At 35.8% G+C, this 24,673-nt stretch overlaps 1 protein-coding gene across 1 annotated transcript in view; it reads right to left on the bottom strand.

The window, feature by feature from the left end:
- CRIM1 (cysteine rich transmembrane BMP regulator 1) overlaps positions 1 to 24,673 on the bottom strand; it is a 171,224-nt gene that overhangs the window by 12,520 nt on the left and 134,031 nt on the right. Inside the window, exons 8-12 of the mRNA XM_079298802.1 lie at positions 24,120 to 24,248; positions 12,292 to 12,448; positions 9,866 to 9,987; positions 5,681 to 5,890; positions 1,345 to 1,560 (exon numbers count right to left, since the gene is read on the bottom strand). Coding sequence (XP_079154928.1) covers positions 1,345 to 1,560; positions 5,681 to 5,890; positions 9,866 to 9,987; positions 12,292 to 12,448; positions 24,120 to 24,248 — 834 coding nt within the window. The remainder of the gene's footprint in view (positions 1 to 1,344; positions 1,561 to 5,680; positions 5,891 to 9,865; positions 9,988 to 12,291; positions 12,449 to 24,119; positions 24,249 to 24,673) is intronic.

The raw sequence follows: 24,673 nt of genomic DNA on the forward strand, positions 1-24,673 counted from the left end.
GAAGGAATTCATCTCAAACAAGAGAGATTAAATTTTAAATCTAAAACCTGAATCCTATCTTCTACCACGTCAGCCCAAGTCTTTGAATGACGCAAGGTGAAAAGCTATTATGCTGCTGTCACCTTCACCAGTGGCCTTAGGTGAGCTAATTATAAGCTGTTCACAAACAAATGGAACTTGCTTGTGCTTCAGCCTGATGCCAATGGCTGACTTTAATTCTCATGCCCATCCATGGGGAGACATATTCCTGCAATGAAGCTCTACCTTAACAGACATTACGGGCCAAGAAACAGAACGAAGAAAAAGAGAGGAAAAGAAAGGATTCTAAGAGCACTGAGATCAGGTTCTCAATCTCACTGCATTAAGCTATGAGACTAAGCTTATTATATAGCCAGTGAGGAAAGATCAGCTCCTTTGAAATAGTATTTTGAAGTAAGAAAATGTCCATTATTAATAATGAAAAAAATGTAAGTCAGGAGAACTGGTTTCCTTGCTTACTAAAAATATTTTGACAGGAAAAAGCCCCCCACCCAAACCCAAACAAATACCTTGTAGCAAAACCTAATGGCAATCCCTAACTTCTATTTTTTCTGAAAGTAAACTTTTAAATTTTAGTTTTAATAATGGTGTATTTTCTTAGTGAGTTTACATGCAATTCACAGGTTTGTAGTAAATTTCCATTTCAATAAACTCTCCCATTTGCTATGTAAAATAGAAATTTATATGCATTTAAAATTGAGTATCTTTCCTTGGGGGAAAGCAAATCCTGCTATCTTCTTTGACAGTGTTAGGGAGTCTAGGAGGAGTCTGGCACACCTGCCAGGCTGGAATGCTTTGATATTACTCAGCTGCTTTCAAATCACTCTCAGAATGACCATGTGAAGGTAAAAGCAAACAGAAGTATCTTTGAGAACAAATCCCAAGTAGACAAGATAGTAATAAAAATTGGGTTTTTTTCTACAGAAACCAAGGTGTATAGAAAGAAAAAGAAACAATCCTGTATCTACCTAGCACTTCGACTGCTTTCAAAGTTTCTCTAATCCTGCATGTATCCATAAATGAGTGCATATTTCATATACCTTCCAAGGATTCCTGTTCTTACACAACCCCTACATTATTAGATTGCCTTCAAGATTTTCCACGTTCAGGGCCAAAACTCCCCATTACACACAAGATTTCTCTTGAACACAGTCAAGTTTTGCATTTGAGTTAGAGGACTGCAGGCTGTCACTCCAAACTGCTGAAGAACAGAGGCACCACAGCAACCAGCTGAGCTCAGAGTGAACCATGAGCCATGCTCAGGTGAAGGGGAGGCTCTGATGAGAGCTGGATGTCAGCACATACCTGGGCACTGTGGGCAGCAGGAGTCCTGGGTGCGGGTGGGGTTTTGGCAGAGAAGAGGTGGACAGACCTCAGTCTCACACAGGACACGCCCGCTGTGGCATGTGCATTGTGTGCAAGAATCAATGTTCCATGTCTCTCCTTCCACAAAGTACTCCCCACCAGGGGCATGGCAGATTGATGGACTGGTGAGCTCTGGCTTTTGCACTATTATTTCATCTGGGAAAAACAGAATTGGAAGACAGGCAAAATCAACTGTGAATCTTATAAATAACTACTGTATGCAAGATGAAGAATTTCTGTTATTATTGAAAATACATATATAAATTATTCTTAATGAAGCTCTTTTGACTTTATGGCACATGCAACTCATGAAAAATGGGAAATATATAAACAACAAACAATTTGAGAGTCAGTCTGAATAAAGACTAGTTCCTATAAATCAGAGATAACTTCAAGTGTTCTTGGCATTTCAGAAAAAAACAAACTCACTTGTGATTTAGGAGTTCCAAGAGACAATTGTCACTTTCTGAAAAAATTCTAATGATCAGACAGTTTCTTAACTGCTAAATATTAACTTCAGATACAGTTCCTGAAAGGAGGGATAAGTAAGCTTCTCCTCTGGCATTTAGGAAGTCCAGGTAAAGGGTAAAGTTTTCCAACAGATATGTGTCTATATCATCTGTATCACTTGGTGCTACATAAAAAAAACAGAAACAAACAGTCCACCCTCAACACCCCAACCCACCAGAAAAGAAAAAGCAAAAGACAGAATCCCCCTTCCCCAGCCTCCTAAAAATGTATGAGTACTTAACAATGGTGGAAGTGTTCAATGCTCCATTAAAAAAAAAAAAAAAAAAAAAAGCCATATTTGAAAAAAATCAAACCGGATTCAAGGAAATGCCGCGGTGTGTAGCCTCATCCTTCTAGTAATTGTATCAATGATATCAAATGAACCTTACTTTCTTTTCAAACAATTAATTACATCACCTCTGCAGCTCTGGCTACAAGATTCACCATGGTAGTTCCCCACATTAAAAAAACTGGGGGAACTCTTCAGCTCTTGGTGTTTTAACAGAAAAAAAAAAAAAAAGAAACCTATGTGCTACCTTGAGTGCTTAAGCATTTATCATCAAGAAAAGGTTGTGCCACTATCCTCAGCATGCTTAAAATCCTTTGAAGCTTATCCCATACTAGGGGCAATAAGGGCAATAGTAGTTGCCTGCTTACCATGCTAGTTGTTTTGGACCTGAGTTAGTCCACCAGCTTTTCCCATGCATTATGCGTAGATACCAAGATGCCTCACACACCATGTTTTTTCAGCTGCAGAATCCATGAGCTTGAAAGCTACAGGCTATAAAGTGAAGCTTCAGGCTTACAAGTGATGCCCTTCAGCCTGAATTCAACCCATTTGATATTAGATGGCTAAGTTAGATGCCTCTGTTAAGAGCTGAACCTCCTCGTGTTTCCTATGCTATGAATGGAGGAAAAGAAAAATGTGACTTCTTGCTAATTGTGCTACACCTCTAAACCACTTTCTGAAGGTGCCTCTCTCCTACTTCATTATAATGATGCCTAGTGTGAACATCATCCTAACCCAAATATCTTGGTTAAGGAGAGAAACATTAAGCGTACAGCAGCTCCTCTAGTCACTTAGCCAGGCTGAGGCCCACAGAGTGCTTGTGGCTTCTCTTCATGTTTCTAGCACTGCTGTCCCTGCCTGGAGAAGGGCGTTTGTGCCCTTTGCTCTATGACACTGCCATGTAGAAGAAACACCACTCAATTGTCTGCTTTCATTTCTGGAGAATGATCAGTAGAACTCAAGGAAACTGATCTTACTCTATTCACAAAGTGTTTTTCTTTCAGGGAATTATTTTATCTTTCACCAATTTGCTTATGCTATGCTTTTCCAATTGCTTACATTTATGAACCACATCCATGATTCAGCAGCATTTACCTGGAACAAAAGTGCTAGTCTGCTGTCTTGTCACTGTTAGATTTTTACTTCAACTGGAAAAATGCATTACATGTTATGCAATGGAATCTTAACTCACCATGGCAAAGGCAGTACTAAGATTTCCTGGAAATTTTCTGAGTAATCTCCTTTGCATTAAGTTTTCTGCAAAGTCACAGGCCTGTTTTGCTACAGCCCATTACTGTTCCTGATCAAAAAAGCACAGCCAGATAGCACTGCTGCATGTGTTGCCTACTGCCCCCTCAGCAGCACTGATAATGATGTATCACTGCAACTGAAGAGCCACAAATGTGCAACTACATTACCTCAAGAAACAATTGCTTAAATAAATACACACTTTCTACACAGCACAGCATAGTTCTGCAAAACATTAGAAATTAATGGCTTTTAAATTTTACAGGAAACCTTTAAGATTTTCACAAGCATTGTGATGATCCCTATAAACCTCTTAATTTATAGAAACATGATTATAAGGGATATTTTATAATTCAACATACATTCTGCTCTGCTGAAAACTAACTAAATGTGGAATTGAATGTAACCACACTTTTTCTTTCAGTTTGCAAAATGATCTCTCAGAGCTACTGCTTCCCTGTTGATAGGTTAAGAGTGCAATTCCAAGCCCAGTACATCAGGACTGCTAATTACTTCAATATCGTCAACATCATCACTGGGGAATCAATTGCAAAATAAAATCAGACTTACATTTCTAACAAACATAAGACCTCAGTGAAGAAGAAAAAAAAACCTGCTCTGAGACTAATTTGGCCATAGTAATTCCTACACTTATATATGCCATCTTTAAAATGCTGTGTCTGCCCTAGCATTCTAAGAGTTTACACTTAGTATGACTTTGCTTACACAGAAATTTAGGTGACCAGTGTCTTGAAAGCAGGATTGATGTCAGACAGAGAAACCTATTCAGACTGTCCCTCTTAAAGAATTGGACACTGCTGACTAAGCAATTGCTCTTTTATGAAAGAGACCAAAATTGCTGGTGCTCAGAATTAAATGCTGATCTCATCCACAAGAAATGTATAGTGTGAGATAATAGGTTCTGATAACTTCATATTGACCTTTCTTCCACAAACTGAACATTAGACTTGGGAATGAATTCAGCCAAACTCACTCTCCCAAAGTAACTAGCTGCTGGTCAGCTGAAAGACCAAAATTACCATTACTCTTAGTTGAATGCTCTGAGGTGCTCTGTACATGTTCAGTAAACCAAGATGCACGAGTATGCTGACAGCAGAATGAAGTCAAGGATGACTCTTGGGGTCCTAGCAGGAGAATTGCTGGTACTGGAACAACCACCATACATTCTAAATTTTGAATCTTGTTTGTTTATATAAGGCAAGACTGATATGTTAACCTGCTCCCACCCATATGCAGTGTATCATCCCTTACAGTACTATACAAATAATTGTGAAAAGTTTGTGAGGTGTGAGCTGGATTGGAGATCACCATTTGTCTAAACAATGTAAAAGATCAGTTATCTTAGGTCACAGGGAGGATGCACTCTTCTCTATCACTTTCAGAAAGAGGATCTACTTATTTTTCCTCCTAAGATTTCCTATTCTTTACAAATAATTTGAAAAAGTTCTAATTGCTTATATCCTGCCAGTACTGTCTTGTGTTCTGCTATTTATTGAAGCTTCATGAGCCTCATTGTTCTTACTCTTAACATGAGTTCCAATAAAGTCATAGACAATATCATGTATTACAAATTACCTACTTAGCACATAAAATACTGTAGGAACTGCACTGAAAACAGAGGGCATCAATCTTACATTCTACCTATAATTTTTCCTAGATGTTTTTCATATTAACACTTATTAAAATTGTATTGAAGTGCAACATGAACTGTTCTGGGCCTTCCCACTGAAAGTATTTAAATAATCTACTGCTGGTGGCACAGGAGCCTTCCCTCAGAACACAGAATCATAATGCTAAGATATCTGTTTGTGTAGATCTTTGAGGGGTTGTAAAACACACATCAGGAGATACATTTTAATAAAACTCCACTTTAAAATAGAAAATGAAAATGTAACGGCTTATTACAAAACTTGCTATTATAGGTAACAGACTAGAAACTTTTACTTACTTTTTCAAGTTTAAAGATTCTAATATGTCAAAGATTAACATGTGAGGAGTCACAACTTGCATATGCTTTAAATATTTAAGCTCCCATTTTCCACAGCTGAGAACTTAATGACAGCAACTCATCATGTTACATTAGGGCACAGAAACCTTCATCTCTGTCTACTACTGAAGTATGCAGCAGATCACTCTCATGTACTAAGAGACAGAACACAAGTGAAATGAAACTCCATCAGAAAGCATATAGAAGAAATCATGTGCTACCTGGACATGATGGACAGCACTGGCCTGGATGTATGGTGGGGTTGCCACAGTTGGGGACGGGGCAGGTGATCAAGGCACACATCTCCCGTCCCTTGTGGCAGTAGCACTCCCTGCAGCCATCGTGCCAGCTCTCCTCATCCTCGTGCCTGCGCCCATCCATGGACAGGCAGGAGCCTGTTTTCACAGGAGGCAGGAGAGAAGCTGTTGCCTCTGCAAAAAAAAACCAAAGAAAAATTAGGTGTCCTGACAAGCATCTGTTGTTTAGGAAGAAACACAAGCTTCATGACTGGACTGCACTTATTTTTAAAGCACATATAAGACCAAGTAAATAATAGTTCTCTTGTTTACACTTAAAGTAACACACAGGAAACAACTAAAACGTATACTGAAGGGGACAACAGCATGTAGTAGAATTTCCTATAATATTTCCTTGGAAAATGTAATTCCTTCTGTTGAACCCATACTTTTTTTAATCAATCAGAAACATAGTAGTGTCTAAATAATGTAAGAAAAAGAAGTGCAATGGAGGGAAATAGCAGATAGCATAAAGCATATTTAAAATTAAAAAATACCATAGCACATTAGATTATCTATAATGTATCTAACAGAAAGTAGAATACAAAAACATTTAAATGAGCTATGGATGATCTTGCAAATGATAAAAAATTGCAATGAGGTGCTAACAGGGTAATGGTAGATATTGGAAATATTCCATAAAGTACTTCCTGTGAGAAATTATTTGCTTATATTACTATGATAAATGAGATCTTTGAAAGAGAATGATGAGAATTTCAACCCTCATTTCTTTTAGCTTCTACTGTGATGGGAATGCAGTAGCTTAGACAGTGGCATTATGATTGCACTCTGTCAGAACACAAAGGCAGTTGGTCTAGGGAGGATAAAGTTTCATTTGTATCTTAAGGGGTATTTAAGTGCTGCAGGATTCAGCCTCAATATATTCTTTGTTAATCAGCAGAGTGAATTTAGAGCCAAACACTCCCTCATCCACATCATGATCCACATCATGATGATGAAGGATGCAGGATCAGTTTGTCAGTGAGCTGACTTGTTTTCACGGTATGTCAACCATGTTCTGCTGAAATCTATATAAGGTTATTTGTACTAAGTTCTTAATTTAATTTTCTTTTTTAAAAGGATCATGTAAGAGAAAGAGTAAGGTCACTTTAGAAAGTGTTCAGCTTTTTTGCTTGTTAGTTTTTTGATTGGTTGGAGTGTTTCTTGGTGTGATTTTTTTTTTTTTTTTGCACACTAGTATGTAGGGCAGCACTTCTTCAGCTGTGGCAGATGTATCAAAGATGATCTCACAAGCAGATGGTACAAAGTTAGTTTGAGGCATATTATCAGACTAGAAAGCCAATACATGAAAGTTACATTAGTATACCATTTTGTGAACCAAGCAAAAATGCTGCATAAAGATAAAATACTTAGAATAGTCTTCATCCTGTTGCATAAACAGAAATATTATGAAAAAACTTAAATTTCAGTTAATATACTTTTATACTTTAGTATCAAAGTATTTGAATTATGATTTGAATTAATATCACCAGGATACTGCTCTATATTTAAGTGATTATTGATACTCAGAAGCCCTAGATAGTAAGACTTTGCTTATTTAGCAAGGGGAAAGGATATCTGAAGCAGACATTTTTTCCTGAAATATTCTAAAGTACACTCCATAATTTGGAGGAACATACATAAGCAGGTATTCAAAATTAAATTCACAAACTGAGATTGTAATTAAAAATTGAAGAGTGAAAACAATTAGTAGAAAAATTAATACTTGAAAAAATCTAACGTGTAAATACAAAATGGGAGTAACTAGCTACCAAGTGGTATGATTGAAATGATCTGAGACACAGGAGTTCACAAGGAAAGTAAGTGTTTAATGTGATCCCACTGCAGAAAAGGCAAGTTCAATATAAAACACAAGTAGAGGAGCACTGCAAATTTAAATACAGCACTACTACTTCCACTAGCCTTAAGCTTTTACTATGGCTAAAGTACAGTATCAAATTTTTGAACAGTGATGAGAAACCACAGTAACTGGGTTTGTTTGAGTTAGGAACCCATTTCCCACCCAAACAATGTTTATAAGTCTCCAGCTGCAACCCCTTAAATATTGCAAGAATTCTAAAGGGAATGGTGCTTAGCTGCTCCATATGTCTGCTAAGCTCAGGACAAGAAGTAACCAGTTCAGTGTGTATAAAGGGAGACAGTAATTTTACAAAATTCATTTTAAAATGTCATATGTTTCTAACAACAGGAAAATACTACTTTAGAAAGGTCGGTTTCTCTTTCTGTTTTGTTCAGGTTTTCTGTGTCTTTTGAAAGTGGAGATTCTTAATAAATTAAATCTTAGACAAACATCTGTCAAGGATTATCCAGATACACTCTATTATATGCAAGGGTAAAGAAGTGGACTCTCAGTTTTTCAGAGTACTACTCCAGGCTGTACCACTATGGTTCTACTTCTATTAATCCTAGCATAAGCTGTTTCTGGCAGAAGCAATTTAGAAAGTGGAGCTAATTCACAGACAGGAGATTTACCCAAACCTTTCTCTTACTTAAGGATTCTGGGTCAAAATTTCAACAAGGACCCACATTTTCCCCAGAACATACTGGTGATTGTTCTAATCATTCTTTGACAAAGTGGTTAATGAAGTGATGTTGAAGTGATATGCTCATGGCTTAGAACCTTTATGATCATGACAACAATAAATACTACTTAGAGACAGATCAAGTTAATTTCACTAAATAATTGTGCATGTTTTAAAATCCTTACTTACTTAAAAGTGTGCATACACATAATTAGTGACACAAGTTTATAGTCTGGAAGGCAATTACAGTACATCTAAGGGAACACTTTGTGTCTATTTAGTCACAGCACTATGACAATCAGGAAGTGTTTTGATTTGGAACATGGAGGCAAATGACAAGCTGAGTGATAAGAATTATCGCAATGGGACACCATTCAATAGGTGCCCTTTCTTATTTAATTATTTAAATTTTGATTTCTAGTAAAAGTAATTTACTGTAGCTTATGCCAATGAAATCTCTGCTTCTCGCATCCACAAAATATGTTTATAGCATTGCAACTTTTATTTTGCTAGAAGTCTGAAAGTTTCTTAAATATCTGAAGTGTACTATGTTACATAGAAAAAATATAATGTCGGATATTTTTAATTCATATGATTGCATGTTTGCCTTCAGCTACAGGGGAGTGACTTCAAGAACTCATACATTTTCTTCCAGTGCCATGTTCCCATAGCTTAGCCTTTTACATTTTATAATTTTTTTTAAATGCAGAAGAAATAGCGAAAAGTTAAGAATAGGGTCATTACAGTAATGGGAAAGTAATCAAGCTTATTTGACTACAGCTAGAAAGCAAAGCACACAAGTAAGAGTCAAAGAAAATATACCTGAAAGAGCAGTTAGGATCAGAGAGACACTGAGCAAAACCAATAAGTTATTAAATGCACCAAAGGGAGATGAGTAATGAATACCCAGACTAACACAAAACATAACCTGAAAATATTGTGAAGGGGAGACACGCTAAAAGCAGTACAGGTATATGGCAGACAACAAATGAACATCTGAACTCAGTATGAACCTTGAACTTGGTGGTTACAGGTTTGGGATGTGGCATTTTTAGCTTAATAATACCAAGTCCTTTCTTGTGGGCAGCTGTTCTCTCTACTCATTGCTCATTAAGACTGCCTGAAAAGCATCCAAGAAATAGCACTCCAATTTTAGGGGATATACTGGATATCTATCAAATCTGACACTTGTTTGTAAAGAAAAGGCAATGGTGAAGAAGCCAAGATGAGCATCACTATTGAAAAAAAAATCCCATCAACTAGCTTATTATTAGTAGCTGCTTATTAACAGCCTGATACAATTTTTATAAATGGCAACAAACTTTTTGTGACTTTCGTAGTGGGAAACCAAAGCAGAGCTGAGGCTTTCTGTTGAAGCCAAGATGAAAAGATAATAACAAACACCAGCAAAACAATACATTCCTTTGAGCAATGTTGAACTGCTTCCCCTCCAGTTACCATATTTCAATTTGTAAATATTCTGTGCAGTATTGCTTTTCTTTTACCCTGGTTTGCACCTGCTTTGAAGACAAGCTGTAGTAAGAGGTGGAAATGCACGGGCACGTACCTCTGCACTTGCAGATAACACAGCCATGACTGTTCTGCTGGAAGCCCAAAGGACAGATTTTACCACAAGGCAGGTTGGGGCACTTCTTACACCGACAGATTTCACAGCCATGCTTGTTCTTCCTAGATGACCAAAATAATTTGCAAAAGGTCAGCAAGTCACTTTAAATATCTACATCTTTAAAGCAAGAGCACTCCCCCTAAGGAAGTGACTGATGAGCAAAGAAAATTATTGCTAGTTGTCACCCTTAGATTCAGTGGTTTTATGGGCTGTACAAGTTTCCATCCCTGGCATATGGATCCTATGTTGAATGTTTCCTTGTCTTTTTTCACATAAGCAGATAATACTATACTAAAATACTATACTAAATACTATACTAAAAACTTTCAGCACAGATGTACGAAACAAAGAAAAGACATGAGAAGTTATAGAACATGATCTAGGAGGACAGAGGAGAAATAAATTATGTAAATCTCTAGAAAGTCTGGTTTCATGGTGTAGGAAACTTTATTTCATTTTTAGTTAAAAGGCTGAGAATAATGAATTGTCCTACAGTAGAGTAGAGAATGAAAGACTTTGTCTTCCTATCCCATCAAAAGGAATGCTTCTTCCCATTACTGTGTAGAGCTTTCAAACAGTGAGCTTTAGCAGATTTTTTTAGATAATTATGAAAAGGTTTTGGTTTCTTTAAAGATGCACAAACTCAGTATTTCCAATTAATAAGTTTCAACAATCTTAAAAAAAAAATCACAAATATGATAATTACTCCTTAACTGTTCACTCTCTAATAAACTTCTCTTTTAATAATTCCTTCTTTTGTGTCCTATTTGTGACTAAATGTTTACATTAAAATATAGATTTGTCCCCTATTATGTCCCATGTTTTTAATTATCACACACATATGGAAGTCAAATATATGGTATTTAAAAAAAGAATTTGGCAAGGTAGCAGTAAACTGAACAAAGATGACATACAACCATAAATCCAAGGTAAAACTCAAAGTGAAATGATCCTAAATTAGTTCTTTTCACAACTTTAGCCCTTTGTACTCCGAACAGTTCCACAAAGATAACCTTAAATGTTATTAATTTAATTCAGTGTAATTATTAGTGTATTTTGTAGAGAATTACAAGATTAGAGTGCTCATTTCCAATCTCTAAAAAAATTATCTGAAGACTTTATTAAACATTCATCATTTAAAAATATCAGCCATTCAGCATAATAAAATTACATTCTGCACATGAACTCAGAATTTAAATTGAATGCTATTCTCTGAATAGCTTAAAAAGATTTAAAGTTCATATATTTTTCAGGTGCACAAAAATATATGGGAAAAAGCAGCCCAAAGACAGGGTTCTTGAAAACACTGGCATCAGCTTGAAATCAACTTGTTTTAAAAACACCTTAAACTTAAAACTATCACACTATGCCTATTAAAATGTGCTCTAATTTTTAACATGCTCTTGCTTTATAGTTCACATAGATTTTTTAATAAAACTGTTTAGCACATGCTTGAGTAAAAAAACAACAAAAAAAGAAGAAGAGTGTGTTTCTCTATAAAAAATATATATGGCATCTCTATACGTTTTACCAGCAAATTTTATTTTCATGAGTTCATTCCATGTTACTACTTGCTTTTCATAATAGTTTAATTTCTACCTCATGACAAGAGAACTTCAGATAACATTCAAATGTAAAATTTTTTTAGGCTTTTCAATAAAATTTACTACATTTGCAACCCCTAGTGTTTAATAGTAATTCTCCTCAAATTTCTGGTTCATTTTAGAGCTCTCTTTGGCCCTTGCTCATAAATGTTGCAGGTTTTCTGATAGCCATCTTTACTGTGGTGTGTCCTCTTAGTATACTGAGGAGTAAATGTGAGAGGAAAACAAGGGATTTTAAATTAAGGAGTTAATAAAATTATCTTCAGGTGTGTTGACTTCAGGAGTAGCTCAGACTTATTGTCAGTTTTTCAAGTGAGAGAAAGAACCAGAGGGAAGTTCCAGGAAAGGAATTCTGTAAAGAGCAGTAATTTTAGTCTGTATGTATCATGAGTTTAATATATTGACCTACGGATCATAATTACAATTCATTTATGGGATTTTTCTACTTAGATAAGATTATCAAAGCATGTGAAAAGAATTTCAAAAAGCTACAGGTAAGAGATATTACTTGTAAGCAGCTTTCTCATCTTGTTTGTCAAATTCTTCAAAAAAATTTAAGCGCTGATTTCCTTTTATAATCTGCTGGTTTTGAGTTTGAATACTCTGTTTCAGTTTCTCAAATTCCGCTTGAGGAATAGTGCAGTCCCACAGCCATTCCCCTTTTCCTGCGCTCCCCCCGCTCTGCCCCAAGCAAGCACAGGCAGTGCCCGGGTTAGGGTGCACAGGGATTGCGAGGCGTGCCTTCGGGATGAGAATACGTACAAGTATCCAAAGGGACAGTACTTGTCACATACAATGGGTTTGCACTTCTTGGGCCGCGGCCGGCACTGACAGATCTCACAGTTGTGGGCGTCAGTCTGGAAGCCGAAGGAGCAATCCAAGGAGCAGCCCGAAATGAGGCCAGTGCACAGCTCCTCCCCTGCAAAGGACACACAGCTTACCACAACACAACAACTGTGTATGCCAAACAATCCTCAGCACGCTAAACCTGCTGCTCCTTTCACTTGGCAACTTTCTTAACACTTCCTTACCTTCAGACTGTCCTATTTTTAAAAGATTTGATAGAATTCTCCAGTAACAACCCAAACGTGTGAGCAGATGCTACAGGATTCTTCAGTTCCTGTCAGCAGGTACCACCTGGTACCACAAACTAACATGATTCTATGAACAGATGCACAGCCAGTGGAGTCCAACATCCATCACTTCATTGGCTTTTAATAATACATCTAAAATAACACATAACATTATATTATACAGGTTTAGTAAGCTTTTGCTCAATATAGTTCATCTTTATTCCTCTTCTACTTATTTTAAATATGTACTGAAAGGGTGGAATGTATTAAAAACTTTTATTCTTTATGCTGTTTGCTGTCAACTTGACTAATATCTGCTTCTTAAAAACATAACTGCAATACTCTAAGAAGTGAATGAAGCTTAGAGATGCTAGACTAAAAGAACTGTCTCTTGAAGTCCAGTACCATGTTTCATCTGCCTCTTGTGGCATAAGGAAGATATTGAACTGTTGACATCTCAATTTTTCTGGTATAGAGATAAATAATGGTTATCATACCCCCTCTCATTTTACTGTTTTGAGATTGACCAGTTTCTTTCCATTTTTCTTGAAAGAAGAAATGCCAGAAAGACCACTCTTAACATATTGTGGAATACAATGTTCTTTTATTGGTTGCAGAGGTGAGAGAAAACAGAAAATTATGGGGTTTTTTTACCCTAAATATGCAAATGACCATTATTACAATAGCCAAAGTGAGATCAAAATAGAAATAGAGGGAAATATAATTAAGATTCTTCAATAGAAGAATGTGATGGGTGATATCCAAAGGCATGACTTTAAGAGTGATATTTAAAGGATGGCTGATCCCTACCTGGGACATCCACATATTACATCACCATATCACTGCTCTGTTTGTACAGAGGCCAGATGAAGATTATTCTTCCAGATGTGCTCCTCAACCAAGACCTGAAGACCACTTTCCTTTAGGGGATGAACATTTAGGGACACAGTTTTGCCAATGAGATCAGTTATTAACTGACTTATTCTCCAAAATGGTAATTTATTGAAGAAAACTACAGAATGAATCTTGCTTTACTTAAAGACTTCCTCTTTTGTTTCTGTAATGTTGCATTTAAAATTCCAAAATGTAGACTTAGCCAGATGTGGCTAAGCCAATTGTCTCCTTATCTATTATACCAAGTTAATGCTCATTTGGTAAAGAAGGCATGTTCCTTACTGTGTCAGATTGAGACCAGAACTTCAGAGAAAACCAGAAAATCCACTGCCTGCTTCTGAGGTGGAATTTGGGCATGCAAGTGCAATACAACATAAAAGTCTCCTTATCCCAAACAACAGTGCTCAGTTTAAATATGATAAATATGATCAGGGCCATGGTCCTGACCTCTCCATTTTCATGCAAATTTGGTGTCTGAAGCAAAAAGGGTGCAAATTTTGGGTTGTTTTTACCATTTGGAATACAGAAAAAAGAAATGCCAGATCATTTCATAACTCTAGAGATTGTGTCTGGAAGCAGATAACCAATACCACAATATTTAAACATTTATTCTTGGCCAGACCTAAACTTTGCACAGCAAGGATAACCCTTGTTTTAGGTTCTTGCTTTAGGGAGAAAAACTCATACAAAGACCTTCATGAATTTTATATATTTTTGGAGGATTAAGTCAGAACTATCTACAAAGAATACTAATCTTTTCATTATGTAGCCACTAGTGCTGATTTTAAAACATTATAATGCAGAGGAAACTTTGATATTTTTCTCTGGTAAGGAGTGAGTTACACAAAGACTTTTCTTGAAGCAAGTTAAAATAATGCGAATTTCTCTTTCATTTACAAGCTTTTATACTAGGATATTTGTACTGAATTATTTCCTAGCAACACACAGCAATAATAAAATTAACTAAACCTTTCATTATGCAAGACTTTATAAGGTAGTCATAATTATTAAAGCTAGGCTTGAACTTTATAAAGAGTGTATGGAGAAGTACACTAGGATATCTCCAAAAATAATTAAGTCCAGTTATGACCTTTGATATAATGTAAGTTAGGATATCTCCTGCAGATGCTCAGAACTGATCAGTGAATAAACCTGGAATTGCAGAGGTTGAACTGAGCAGAGCCATTCCTTTTCTGAAGCATACTTTGTCAGGGAAATAAAATTTTTACATGGCTAGGATACAGAGTAGGATCAGGAAGACAGGTGAAGAAAAAAGAAGGTACACATGCAAAGGCATGGGAGAAATAAATAGATTTCTTTAAAATGTAAAAGGAAGAGCTAGAAACAATTTTTAAAATATCTAAAAAAAAACCAGAAAAAAGAAGAACTTTTTCTTTAAGTCAGCATATTTCTTTACTATTTGTGCCTCCAGATTATCTGTTAAGGAGAGCTATCAAAAGACAACATCCATTTTTGACTACAAAGTTATACAAGATGGCAAAATGATGATGCCTCCGAATCCCACAGCAAGCACTGTTCTCAGTCTATTCTGCTCTGATTTGGCTAGTGAAACTGCTTTTCAGAGACACAAAACGAGTTTGTTACATGTAAAGGTAATATACTTTATTAAAAGGTTCAGGGTGTATAAGGGCAGTGCTACAAAGCAGGAAGACATCCCAAGTGTCTCTCCCAAGTAGCTTATAATGTTAAATATACTTAACTCAAATAGTCAGCTGACATACTAACCAGGAGATCCAGTCTTGAAGCAATACCCTCCTTGCTTAATCCTTTACACAGTGAGTTATCCTCAAAAGAATTTTCACTTTGTAAGTGGCCAAGAAAGAAAAGTTCTTCAGAGCCTTGAGGTGGGTGACTAATAATCACCATTGCCTCTCAGGAACAGAAAAAACCACCAAAAGTGTCAAACATAAAGGGAAAGTTTGCTGACGTCAGTACAGACAACTGTTAATGGATGGTCTGTCTAGTGAAATGCCAATGTTATGTATGAGGTGATCAGAATAATCTCCACAGACCTCTGCTCACAGTCTTTCTAATAAAATACTGAAAATTAAATTCTGGTAAGATGTTTTTTACTGAAATTAACATGTTATTACACTTAAATTTCTGATGGTATGATGGTACAAACTGTGGAAAAAGATTTTAAACAGTTTTTTGAAAAAATTCTCTATGAAGAAATGTAGTGTCATAAAACTAAGAATGTGAGTTCTGGTCTGCTTTCTGAATTTACATCTAATAATCTAAATGTCTCCTATTAAAAACATGACAACAGCAGGCAGTCTCTAAATGAAGTACCACCTGGTACACAGAGTTTATGTTTGCTGCACAGGCCTGATGAAGTCCAGCATCTTAAGCCAGGTTTTTGTTTTTTTGTTTTTTTTTTTTTTCAGAAAATTAAGTGAATGACAAATGTTGCAAAGAAAAACATAGCTATCAGAGAAAGAAAGAAGAAAAACAAAAAAGGATTGAAAAGATTGCAAAACTAAATATTCAAATGTGGATCAAATTCAGCCTATCCAATTGCCATCCTGACAATTTTTCTACAGCTTTAGCTATTGCTTTAAATCAATCACTACTAAAATAATGACAAATTCATTATGAAAGGAAAAGTAAAACCAGATATTTTGCTAAGGTTTTGCATTTCAAGTGACACATACTAAGGGACAAGGAGAACTAGTTCATGAAAGTCAACTGCAATGAAGTGAGGAAATCTATTGTGACAAAATATTAGGAGAGTATTTGTTCAAGGGTGTTTGCCATCTCTGCTTAGATAAATTTCATGAGGAAACTGAATCCCAAATCATGAATGTATTTGCAGAGAAGAGATCCAGGCCTACCTGGTCTAGTAAGTGCTTCAAAAGTGTATGAGAGAACCAGACAGGATGAAATGAGGGTATAGCAAACATTTTAAAACCTAATGCAGAAGAAAACTACCATTCAAAGTTTGACAGAACTGCATTATGCACTTGCACATCACTGCAACTCTAACAGAATGGGATTAAACTTCTGATCACATAGTATAAGCTGATGTTTTTGGTTTTGTGACCTACTAGTTATAGTGACATCACATAGGGAATTAAACTGATAGTTAGATAGGAAGTAGAAGACTAAAACACAAACAAAATGATGAACACAAAATCAATTAAAGGGAAATTATCTCTCATTGTGTGCTGCTTAAGGAAATATGTGGATGGAGAATAGAGTTCTACATGGTTAGTAGAAACATGTCCATTAATTTTTCTGATAAAACATGAATTGTCAATACAGTCACGCCAATACAGAAAACAAATTGCACGTCAAGCTCAGAGTTCAGATGCAGGATATTGGATGAATGTAGAATGATACTGATGAGCTATGACTTTAGGAAAAGATTAATGTGCTCCTCAATGTCTCAGGCTCATAGAACTGTATTTTTACTACTAATACTTTGCTTTTCAATGTGACAAAATTAGCTGAAATAACACATAAAATGCTGAAAGAATCAAGTACAGTAGAAGGTTAGGACACTAAACATGGAAAGGTTGTTTGCCCTGAACCAATGAAGTTATTAAATAGTCTCCTGCTTAAAACTAATACTCACTTGAGGACTAACAAGCACTGAGTATTATAGCACTTAATCCCACCCACACAAGACCATGCAGTTTTCTGCCATGTGCAACCACGACTGCAAAGCAGCAGCAAAGTCAGTTACCAACAGCTCCAGCTGGTAGTTCAGAGCCTTCACTAGCCCTCACCACACTGGCAAAAGCTATTTCTTAAAGACTTTTGAGTCCTCTAAAGACTGCAGTACTAGCAAATATTTTATTCTGTAGTTTGATACAATTAAACACACTATATGATGACTTGAATACGAGAATTTCAAATTATTGGATTCATTTGGATTAATTTAAAATTAATTAAATTGTTGGAATTAAATTGTTGGAAAAAATACAAGCAGAAAGGAGAGTGAAGATGAATTAGTCTTCCAAAAAAACCCATTTGTGAATTATTAACAAATAAACAGATACTGGTGAGGTATGAGGCCTGGTCACCATTGTCCATAAACTTTTAAATATAGCAATTTCTATCCCCACTTTTTCCACACACTTACACACCTTTCCATACACGCAGACTATAATAAAACAAATACTGAGAGTTTTGGAAGAGCATTACACTGTTTAAGAGGAATCTCTTTGGGATATGAAGGACGGGAAAACACTGTAGAAGAAAGTCTTGAGAAGTGCTGATTACCAAGATATGGTGAGCATGCTAAAACACACACAAAACCCTTTTTTAAAAACTCTTTTCCAGTAAGTATCTTACTCTCAACACTAACATCAACTCTAGTTTTAAAAGCTTGTCTGACATCTGTAAAACTGAGTCACTGGCTGCTGAAGAACAGAAAAGCATGTTCAAAAACCAGCATGTAAGAGCAGCTGAGGTCCCACCTTGCAAACAAGACAACAAAAACTTTCTGATATGTTAGCAATGTCTGCATTTGGCAGAGTTAACTAAGCAGTGGAATATTTCAGATACAACACAACCCCTCTTTCTCAGGTATGGCATCTCAGGGGGAATGCATCTCAAAAGGAATCACTGGTCATTGTCCTAAATTCAAACCATGGTATGCATGATTTATTCTTGATTTCAGAGTGCTCACATCCCTACCTTACATAAACCTATGAATATTTAAAAAATTCAAAATATTGCCCCCCAAAAAATGCCTAAAAAGTAAACAAAATTGGATTCCATGAATTGCATGTTAGCTCTAAAAAGGGTCTTCTTGGCTTTCTAATAGCTTGATTGTAATTCCACTTTTTTTAAAAAAAAACAAAACCAAAAGACTTTGTTTTTTCTAGCATATATATGGTATTTAAATACCTCTAGGCTCTTAAGATAGGATATTTATGTTTTTCCAATATATTATTTTGTTTATGGACACGCTGATGTTTGTACCATAAGGACTGAAAATCATTTCTCACTCTAAAAAGTTGTGAAAATGCATTCTATGTTGAAACATTTTCAGTTTTCAGTCCTGTAATTCACAGATGAAAAAAAAACAACTGCCAAAGAATATTAATAGGTACATGACAAGGATTATGTCAGTATTTCAACTTGGCTTAGGCTGGTGTCCATTTTTACAAATTTGTAGCATGGCTACACAAAGCTAGCTACATACCTTTACCAGTATTATTTTCTTGATGCTGAGGACAGATCATACCAGGAGAACTGTTTCACAGTACCTTTACAATTAAGCACTCCTCAGCCGTCCTCTCGGTGTGGATTGCTACTGCTGCTTAATCTTCGGGGGTGGGGATCTGGGGAGGCAAATTTATGAAGGAGAAAACTAGGTTACTTAACAGTAACTGGAATTCTCTGAATATATTGCCTCCACAGATCCACACTAACCCTCCCTCCTTTTGTTAGACTTAAATCATGATTCACAAAAGCTGGATAAAAACGAAGGGACTGGGCGCTGTGATGCCAGAAAACCCTGTTTAAAGAAATCCTCTTGTGAGTCCATTGAGGCAAATTAACCACTTGGATATGTGCTCTAAACAAATCTAGGATTCACATACAACACATGAATTCATGAAAATGAAATTGTAGCAGTGATATCTCAAAGGTGGAATTACTGTAGAATGATCAAGCTTCAAGCAAGCTGGTTTTTTGGTTTTTTTCACAAGTCAAGCCAAGTGAAATTCTTATCTGCTTCTATTGCACAAGATATATTGTAAGCACTAACTCCAATATATTGTAATCTTCAGAGATCCTGCCAAAAACTTACTCTAGTGACAATACAGATAATATTTATTTGGCATGAGTTGTTCATCATAATTCCATCCTCTACAGGGAGCACTTCCACTGTCTTGCACGTGTTCTTAGAGTTAGTACTTCTGTTCTGCTAAGGATATGTACCTTTTTTTCTGATCTGAACCTTAAATTTTTAGGAAACATGCTTCATCCTAAATTTTCTGTGGTTGTATTTCATTAACTGAAGTCTTGCATGTAATAGTTACTCCCTTCTACATCACTGCAGAACAAGTGAAAAAAATAAGACATCCTTTTTCTGTCTTACAGAACTACTTAAAAACCTAATATGTACTATCCTTAGCACTGAGATTACCTGGGTTTTTATTTAATAACTTTTATTTTCCATTGAATTTACTGTGAAATCAAAGTAACACTGGAAGATGATTGCTACTAAAACAGAAAAGTGTTACCTAATTTATATTTTACTTCACTATTTCCAGGAATTTTGCATTGCCTGAAGTACATTTTGTTTGATTAGTATGCAATTACTGTCTGACCTCCTTTGACATAGAAATAAACAAAAAATATGTTTATTTAAATGGGAAAAATTAACACTGAGAAAGTTTAACTGTTGAGAACACACGTCTGAGTAAGTATGAGTATTTACAGGAAATGAAATAGTCAAATTTTGGCTGCAAGATTGAAAGGTTAGACACTATTGAAGAATTAACACACAAAAACGAGGAATTGAGATGTGTTTTCTCACTGCAGACCCCGGAAAGTTTTCTTAGGCTTTTTCCCATCATCAGTCCCTGTGCTTTTTCAGAGCCTTAACTGTTGCTATTTACAGACAGTCTGGAGATGAACCTACCTAGCTTTTCTCCAACCTACCAATCCTGCCTTTGAATGCCTATGCAACCAAACAAAGCCCCACATTGTCAAACCCAAAGTCCATGTTGGAATTTTGCTCTGCTACATCAGCTTTAAAGGGAGATGGTGTGACTTTGCCAGAATATTGAGGACCGTGCTTCTGGTGTGTGCTAGGATAGAATAAATGCCTCCTTTTAACTAACTCCATGGTAGAAAACATGCTCTTCTCATGGAAGGAAAAGGGACCAACATTTCCAAAGTAATTTCTGTGTATATCCATAGGATTTGTTTTGGGGAGAAGGTGGTTTCATGTTGAGAGGACTGTGCAAACACATAATATATACCAAAATTTCTTATTTTTGAATAGTGATTGCATGACTTGCTTTGACAGACAAAAGAAACCAGGACACGAAGTGAAAGGTGATGCATTACAGACTGCAGGGAAAATGACTCATCTCAGCCTTCTCCAGTTGCATGTCTCCATAAGGATTCTGAAATTAATAGAACTGGATGACAGCTGCCTCTTGAAACTGCAAAGGTAAGACTTCTACATGATGCACATATTTTTTAAAATTGACAACAACACTCTATTTAATCCCATTTTAGTAATTTTTGAAATGTTAAAAAAATATTAAAGTTATACATGGTCACAGTTCTATCCTGAAGAGTACTACACATTCAATTCATTTGGGGTAAAAGACTAGTTCAGTCACAGGAGAGATTTTAAAGGCTTTTTTTTTTTTCCATTAAACTAATCCAGGGAACAGACAAGGCCTGCACTGCAGACACTTGCTGAAGAATGACTTTGTGAGCAGCAGCAATTACCAATCAGATTTTAAATCCTATGCTGCTTCAATCAGCAGGCATTATTTAAAATGCCATTCATTTTCCTTGGGGCAAGAGGAGTCCTGCCTCACAAACAGCAGACCACTTCCACAAGGACTCCTCCAAATGGATTTGTCTTCCTAAAGACTCCATTCCACTCCAGTTGTCCCTATGAAAGTAAAAGCCTAGACACTCCAAACACAAGAGCAATTGCTGCACACTACCTTTTTTTTTCCTTATTTACTTTTTTGTTCATGTTTTGCTCTTGTATCATCTTACACCATCCTTTCTTTCTTTTATATATATTTTTTTGTTTGTTTGTTTTTGTTTTGGTTTTTTTTTTTTTTTTTTTTTGTAATTCCTTTTATGTTTTTCCTACTTGTTTTAGTTTTATTCTTGGTATTCTGCAGCGGTTCTTCCTATATTCTGGATTCCATTTTTTACCTTTTATGGTCATGTAGTGATGCTTTGCTTTCTACACACTTCGGGTCAGTATGATCATTCTTTCTCCCTCATCATTTGTGGTTCCATGTATACTTGTTGAACTTTCATCCCATATCAGTCTGTGTTCATTTTTTGCTCAGTGTTGGTTTTTTTCCTCCCTTGTCTTACAACTATGATCTGGCTCTGCTACTTTTAAAAAGTATTTTATTTTACTTTACAGCATGTATGTTTTCACTGCATGTTGCTACAGCATGTTTTTTGCATTCACTGCAGAAACAAAGAAGGATAAAAGACAAAGTAAACTGCTTCTTTAAAATAATATTCTAGAAATGTTCTGATTTGCTTCTTTGTTTCTTCTCATTCTGTAGTTGATTTGAATCAGGAGGGAAAGACTTAAAATTAAATTACGATGAACCACCAAACTTACATAATCATTCCAAATGAACTTGTACTTATTTCTGGCAGCATGAATGTAAATGAAGGTAATAAAGAAGAACAAATTGCATCTTCACTCTAAGTTCTTCCACTTTATCATTTTACTTTTATTTTGTCTGAAATAACTGAAGTACAAAAATCCTTCAGCAGAGCTATCTAAATATCAATTAACAAAAAATGAAACTTTATTGGAAATAGATTCATAGAATGAGGATATGATGACTTCAAATGTTAATATGGTTATGGGGACTTCCTTACTGAGGTAGTTAAATCTGACTCTGTTGAGCAGCTTAGACCAGCAAAAGGCAAGTGGATGCAGTATAAAGATGATAATGATGTTCCCAAAAGTCCACATGAGTCTATATGAGCTAAAGATAATACATGTTCTGACGTCCCTGAGAGAGCCAAGACACAACTGAATGGGTTTGGACATTAAAGTACATAGGATCCCAAAACACAGAGAGCTAGCACAGTACATTGCAGCATATTTGACCTAAGACTCCTCTCTTCTCATTTCTCACACACTCTTTCATCCAGAGGAGAGCTTTGGACGCAAGTAACAGACATTATTTGACAGAAAAATTCAATTTCTGTCATTTTGATTGATAACCACCAAATGATGAAGATTTCCAAGCTGTTATTTTTCTTCACTTCCTTAGAAAATAAAGGTCTCCACTTTCTAAATGACTGAGATATTTAAGCAATCTACTAGTCACATTATTTAACTGAAAAAAAGAGATGATAAATGATACTATTGACTTTGCTCCAGACAGTTTGCCACTGTAAAATTAAGAAAATTTCAAGCAAATCTGACAAGAGAAAAAATTCCCCTGAATAAGTTCTTATGCACTATTTATCAGAAATACTCTACTCAAGAACATCCTGAGATGTGGTTTGTGTCCATAGGCAGTGTGGTATCCTAGGAACAAAAGAAATCACCCTTTGGAGTGGTGTGTCTCCAGTGCACCAAACTGGAGGGAATGAATGCACACACAGGCACAGATGATGAAATTTGCCAAGTATGTCCATCTCTTTTGTGTCAAACTCCTCAGTCAATTTAATAGAAACAGAAGGAGAAGGAAAATCAAATCACAAAGTTAAAAGCAGACACTAACATTTCTGATGCTTTCCTTAGGAAGAACTAAGTAAGGTATGTGATAGCTTGGATGTAACCTAAGGAAAGTCATCCTTCCACGAATACAACTTGTAATTGAAGGTATTATTTCTTCATTGCCATGACAATGTTATGGCTTGCCATATATTTACTTTTGTTAAGATGTCCTCTCCAACACCAATCCATTCCTAAAGCTCTTTAGTTTGTACTACTGCAGAATTTTCTTTTGACCTTTTCGACTTGGGACCTCTACAATAGTCATATTGGTTTAGAAAGTGGCTGAGAATGAGTGGACTGAAACTAAAAGAAGAGGATTGGAGAAATACTTTAGTTGTGGAAGCCTTAGAGGATTGCAAGAAAGCTCAAAAACTACAATAACATTACAAAGAGATTTTAAACCCATTCCTAGGTGGGTTGGCAGCCACAGAGATGCATCCTGCAGCTGTGACTAGTACTCCACAGGTGTCCTTTGTTGGCCAATTCCAAAAACCAATCTGATACTGCTTTATATTTCACCTGTAAACATTGAAGTCTTAAGGAATCACATTTAGAAAATACATTTTTCTTGATGCACACAAGGTTCTCACAAGGCACAGTGTTTTTCCTTTGGGAAGAAATAGATGTCAAAGCCTGCAAAAATGCTAACTAAAATATTATATATGTATATAATATAAATATATGTTAAAAATAAATATAAATATGAATATACTTGTATATATATACACCCACTCCCAAGCATATGATTTTCAAACATTTATCCTCAAAATCAAAATTTTGATGAAAAAAGCTAAGTTGAAAATAGGAGTTGTTTAGCAATAGGAGTTTTTGAAGTGTAGAAACTTAGATGCTTTTAAAATTCTTTAAACAGAGGAAAATGAAATGTGAAATTCTCACAAGACTTCTCAAGGTCTATATGAATATTAGGTCCCAAATTATTACTTTTTCTAGCCAGCTGTTGATTTTTTACCTCAGATGACAAACACTGTACATTTTCCTTCAAACACACTTTAAGCAAGCAAGCAATGTCAGAAAACAGGAGCCAACTCTTTGAAGATGAACAACTATAAAGAACACACATACTAACACAACACATAATCAACATTATGAATGAGGAAAACCATACTGCCATTTTCACAGACAGCTTGGTAGAAAAGGTAGAAGCCACAGTATTTCTGCATACTCACTAGTTTTGCACTGACAAATGCGACAACCATTTTGGTCCAGCTTGAAGCTATAGACACAGTCTTTTTCAGTCAAAGTGCAGTTCACCAAAACCTCACAGGTGGGCGGACCTATTGTGATATACGTTGGTTCTGGGGGTAAGAAAAAACAAAAACCAAATGAATTCGAGATTCTTGAATATTTTAATGAAGTTCACAAAAATCCATGCACAATGTAACAGTAAAGAGTAATTTTTATTACTTTTGTTTTTGATGAATATTCTTGGTGCTTCAGAAACAAGTTGATAAACAGACTTTGTTTCAAAGTGATGTACACTCAACAAAAACAGCATGAAGCTGCAGAAAATTTTTGGAGTATTGAAACAGAAAAAAATACCTAAATTCACTAAGAAATTAGCTTTCCTGCACATGCAGTTTCAAACTAAATGCAAAATATTTGTTTTGTCCGCTTTTCTCTAGAACTGTTTAATCAAAACTTCATGCAGATTTTTTAGCCTTAGAAACTGAACAGTTTCTCTAAAGCTGAATTGGTTGATACTACTGAGGTGCACATCAAA

This window comes from Erithacus rubecula (genome assembly GCF_903797595.1).
Source record: "Erithacus rubecula genome assembly, chromosome: 2".
Lineage (NCBI taxonomy): Eukaryota > Metazoa > Chordata > Aves > Passeriformes > Muscicapidae > Erithacus > Erithacus rubecula.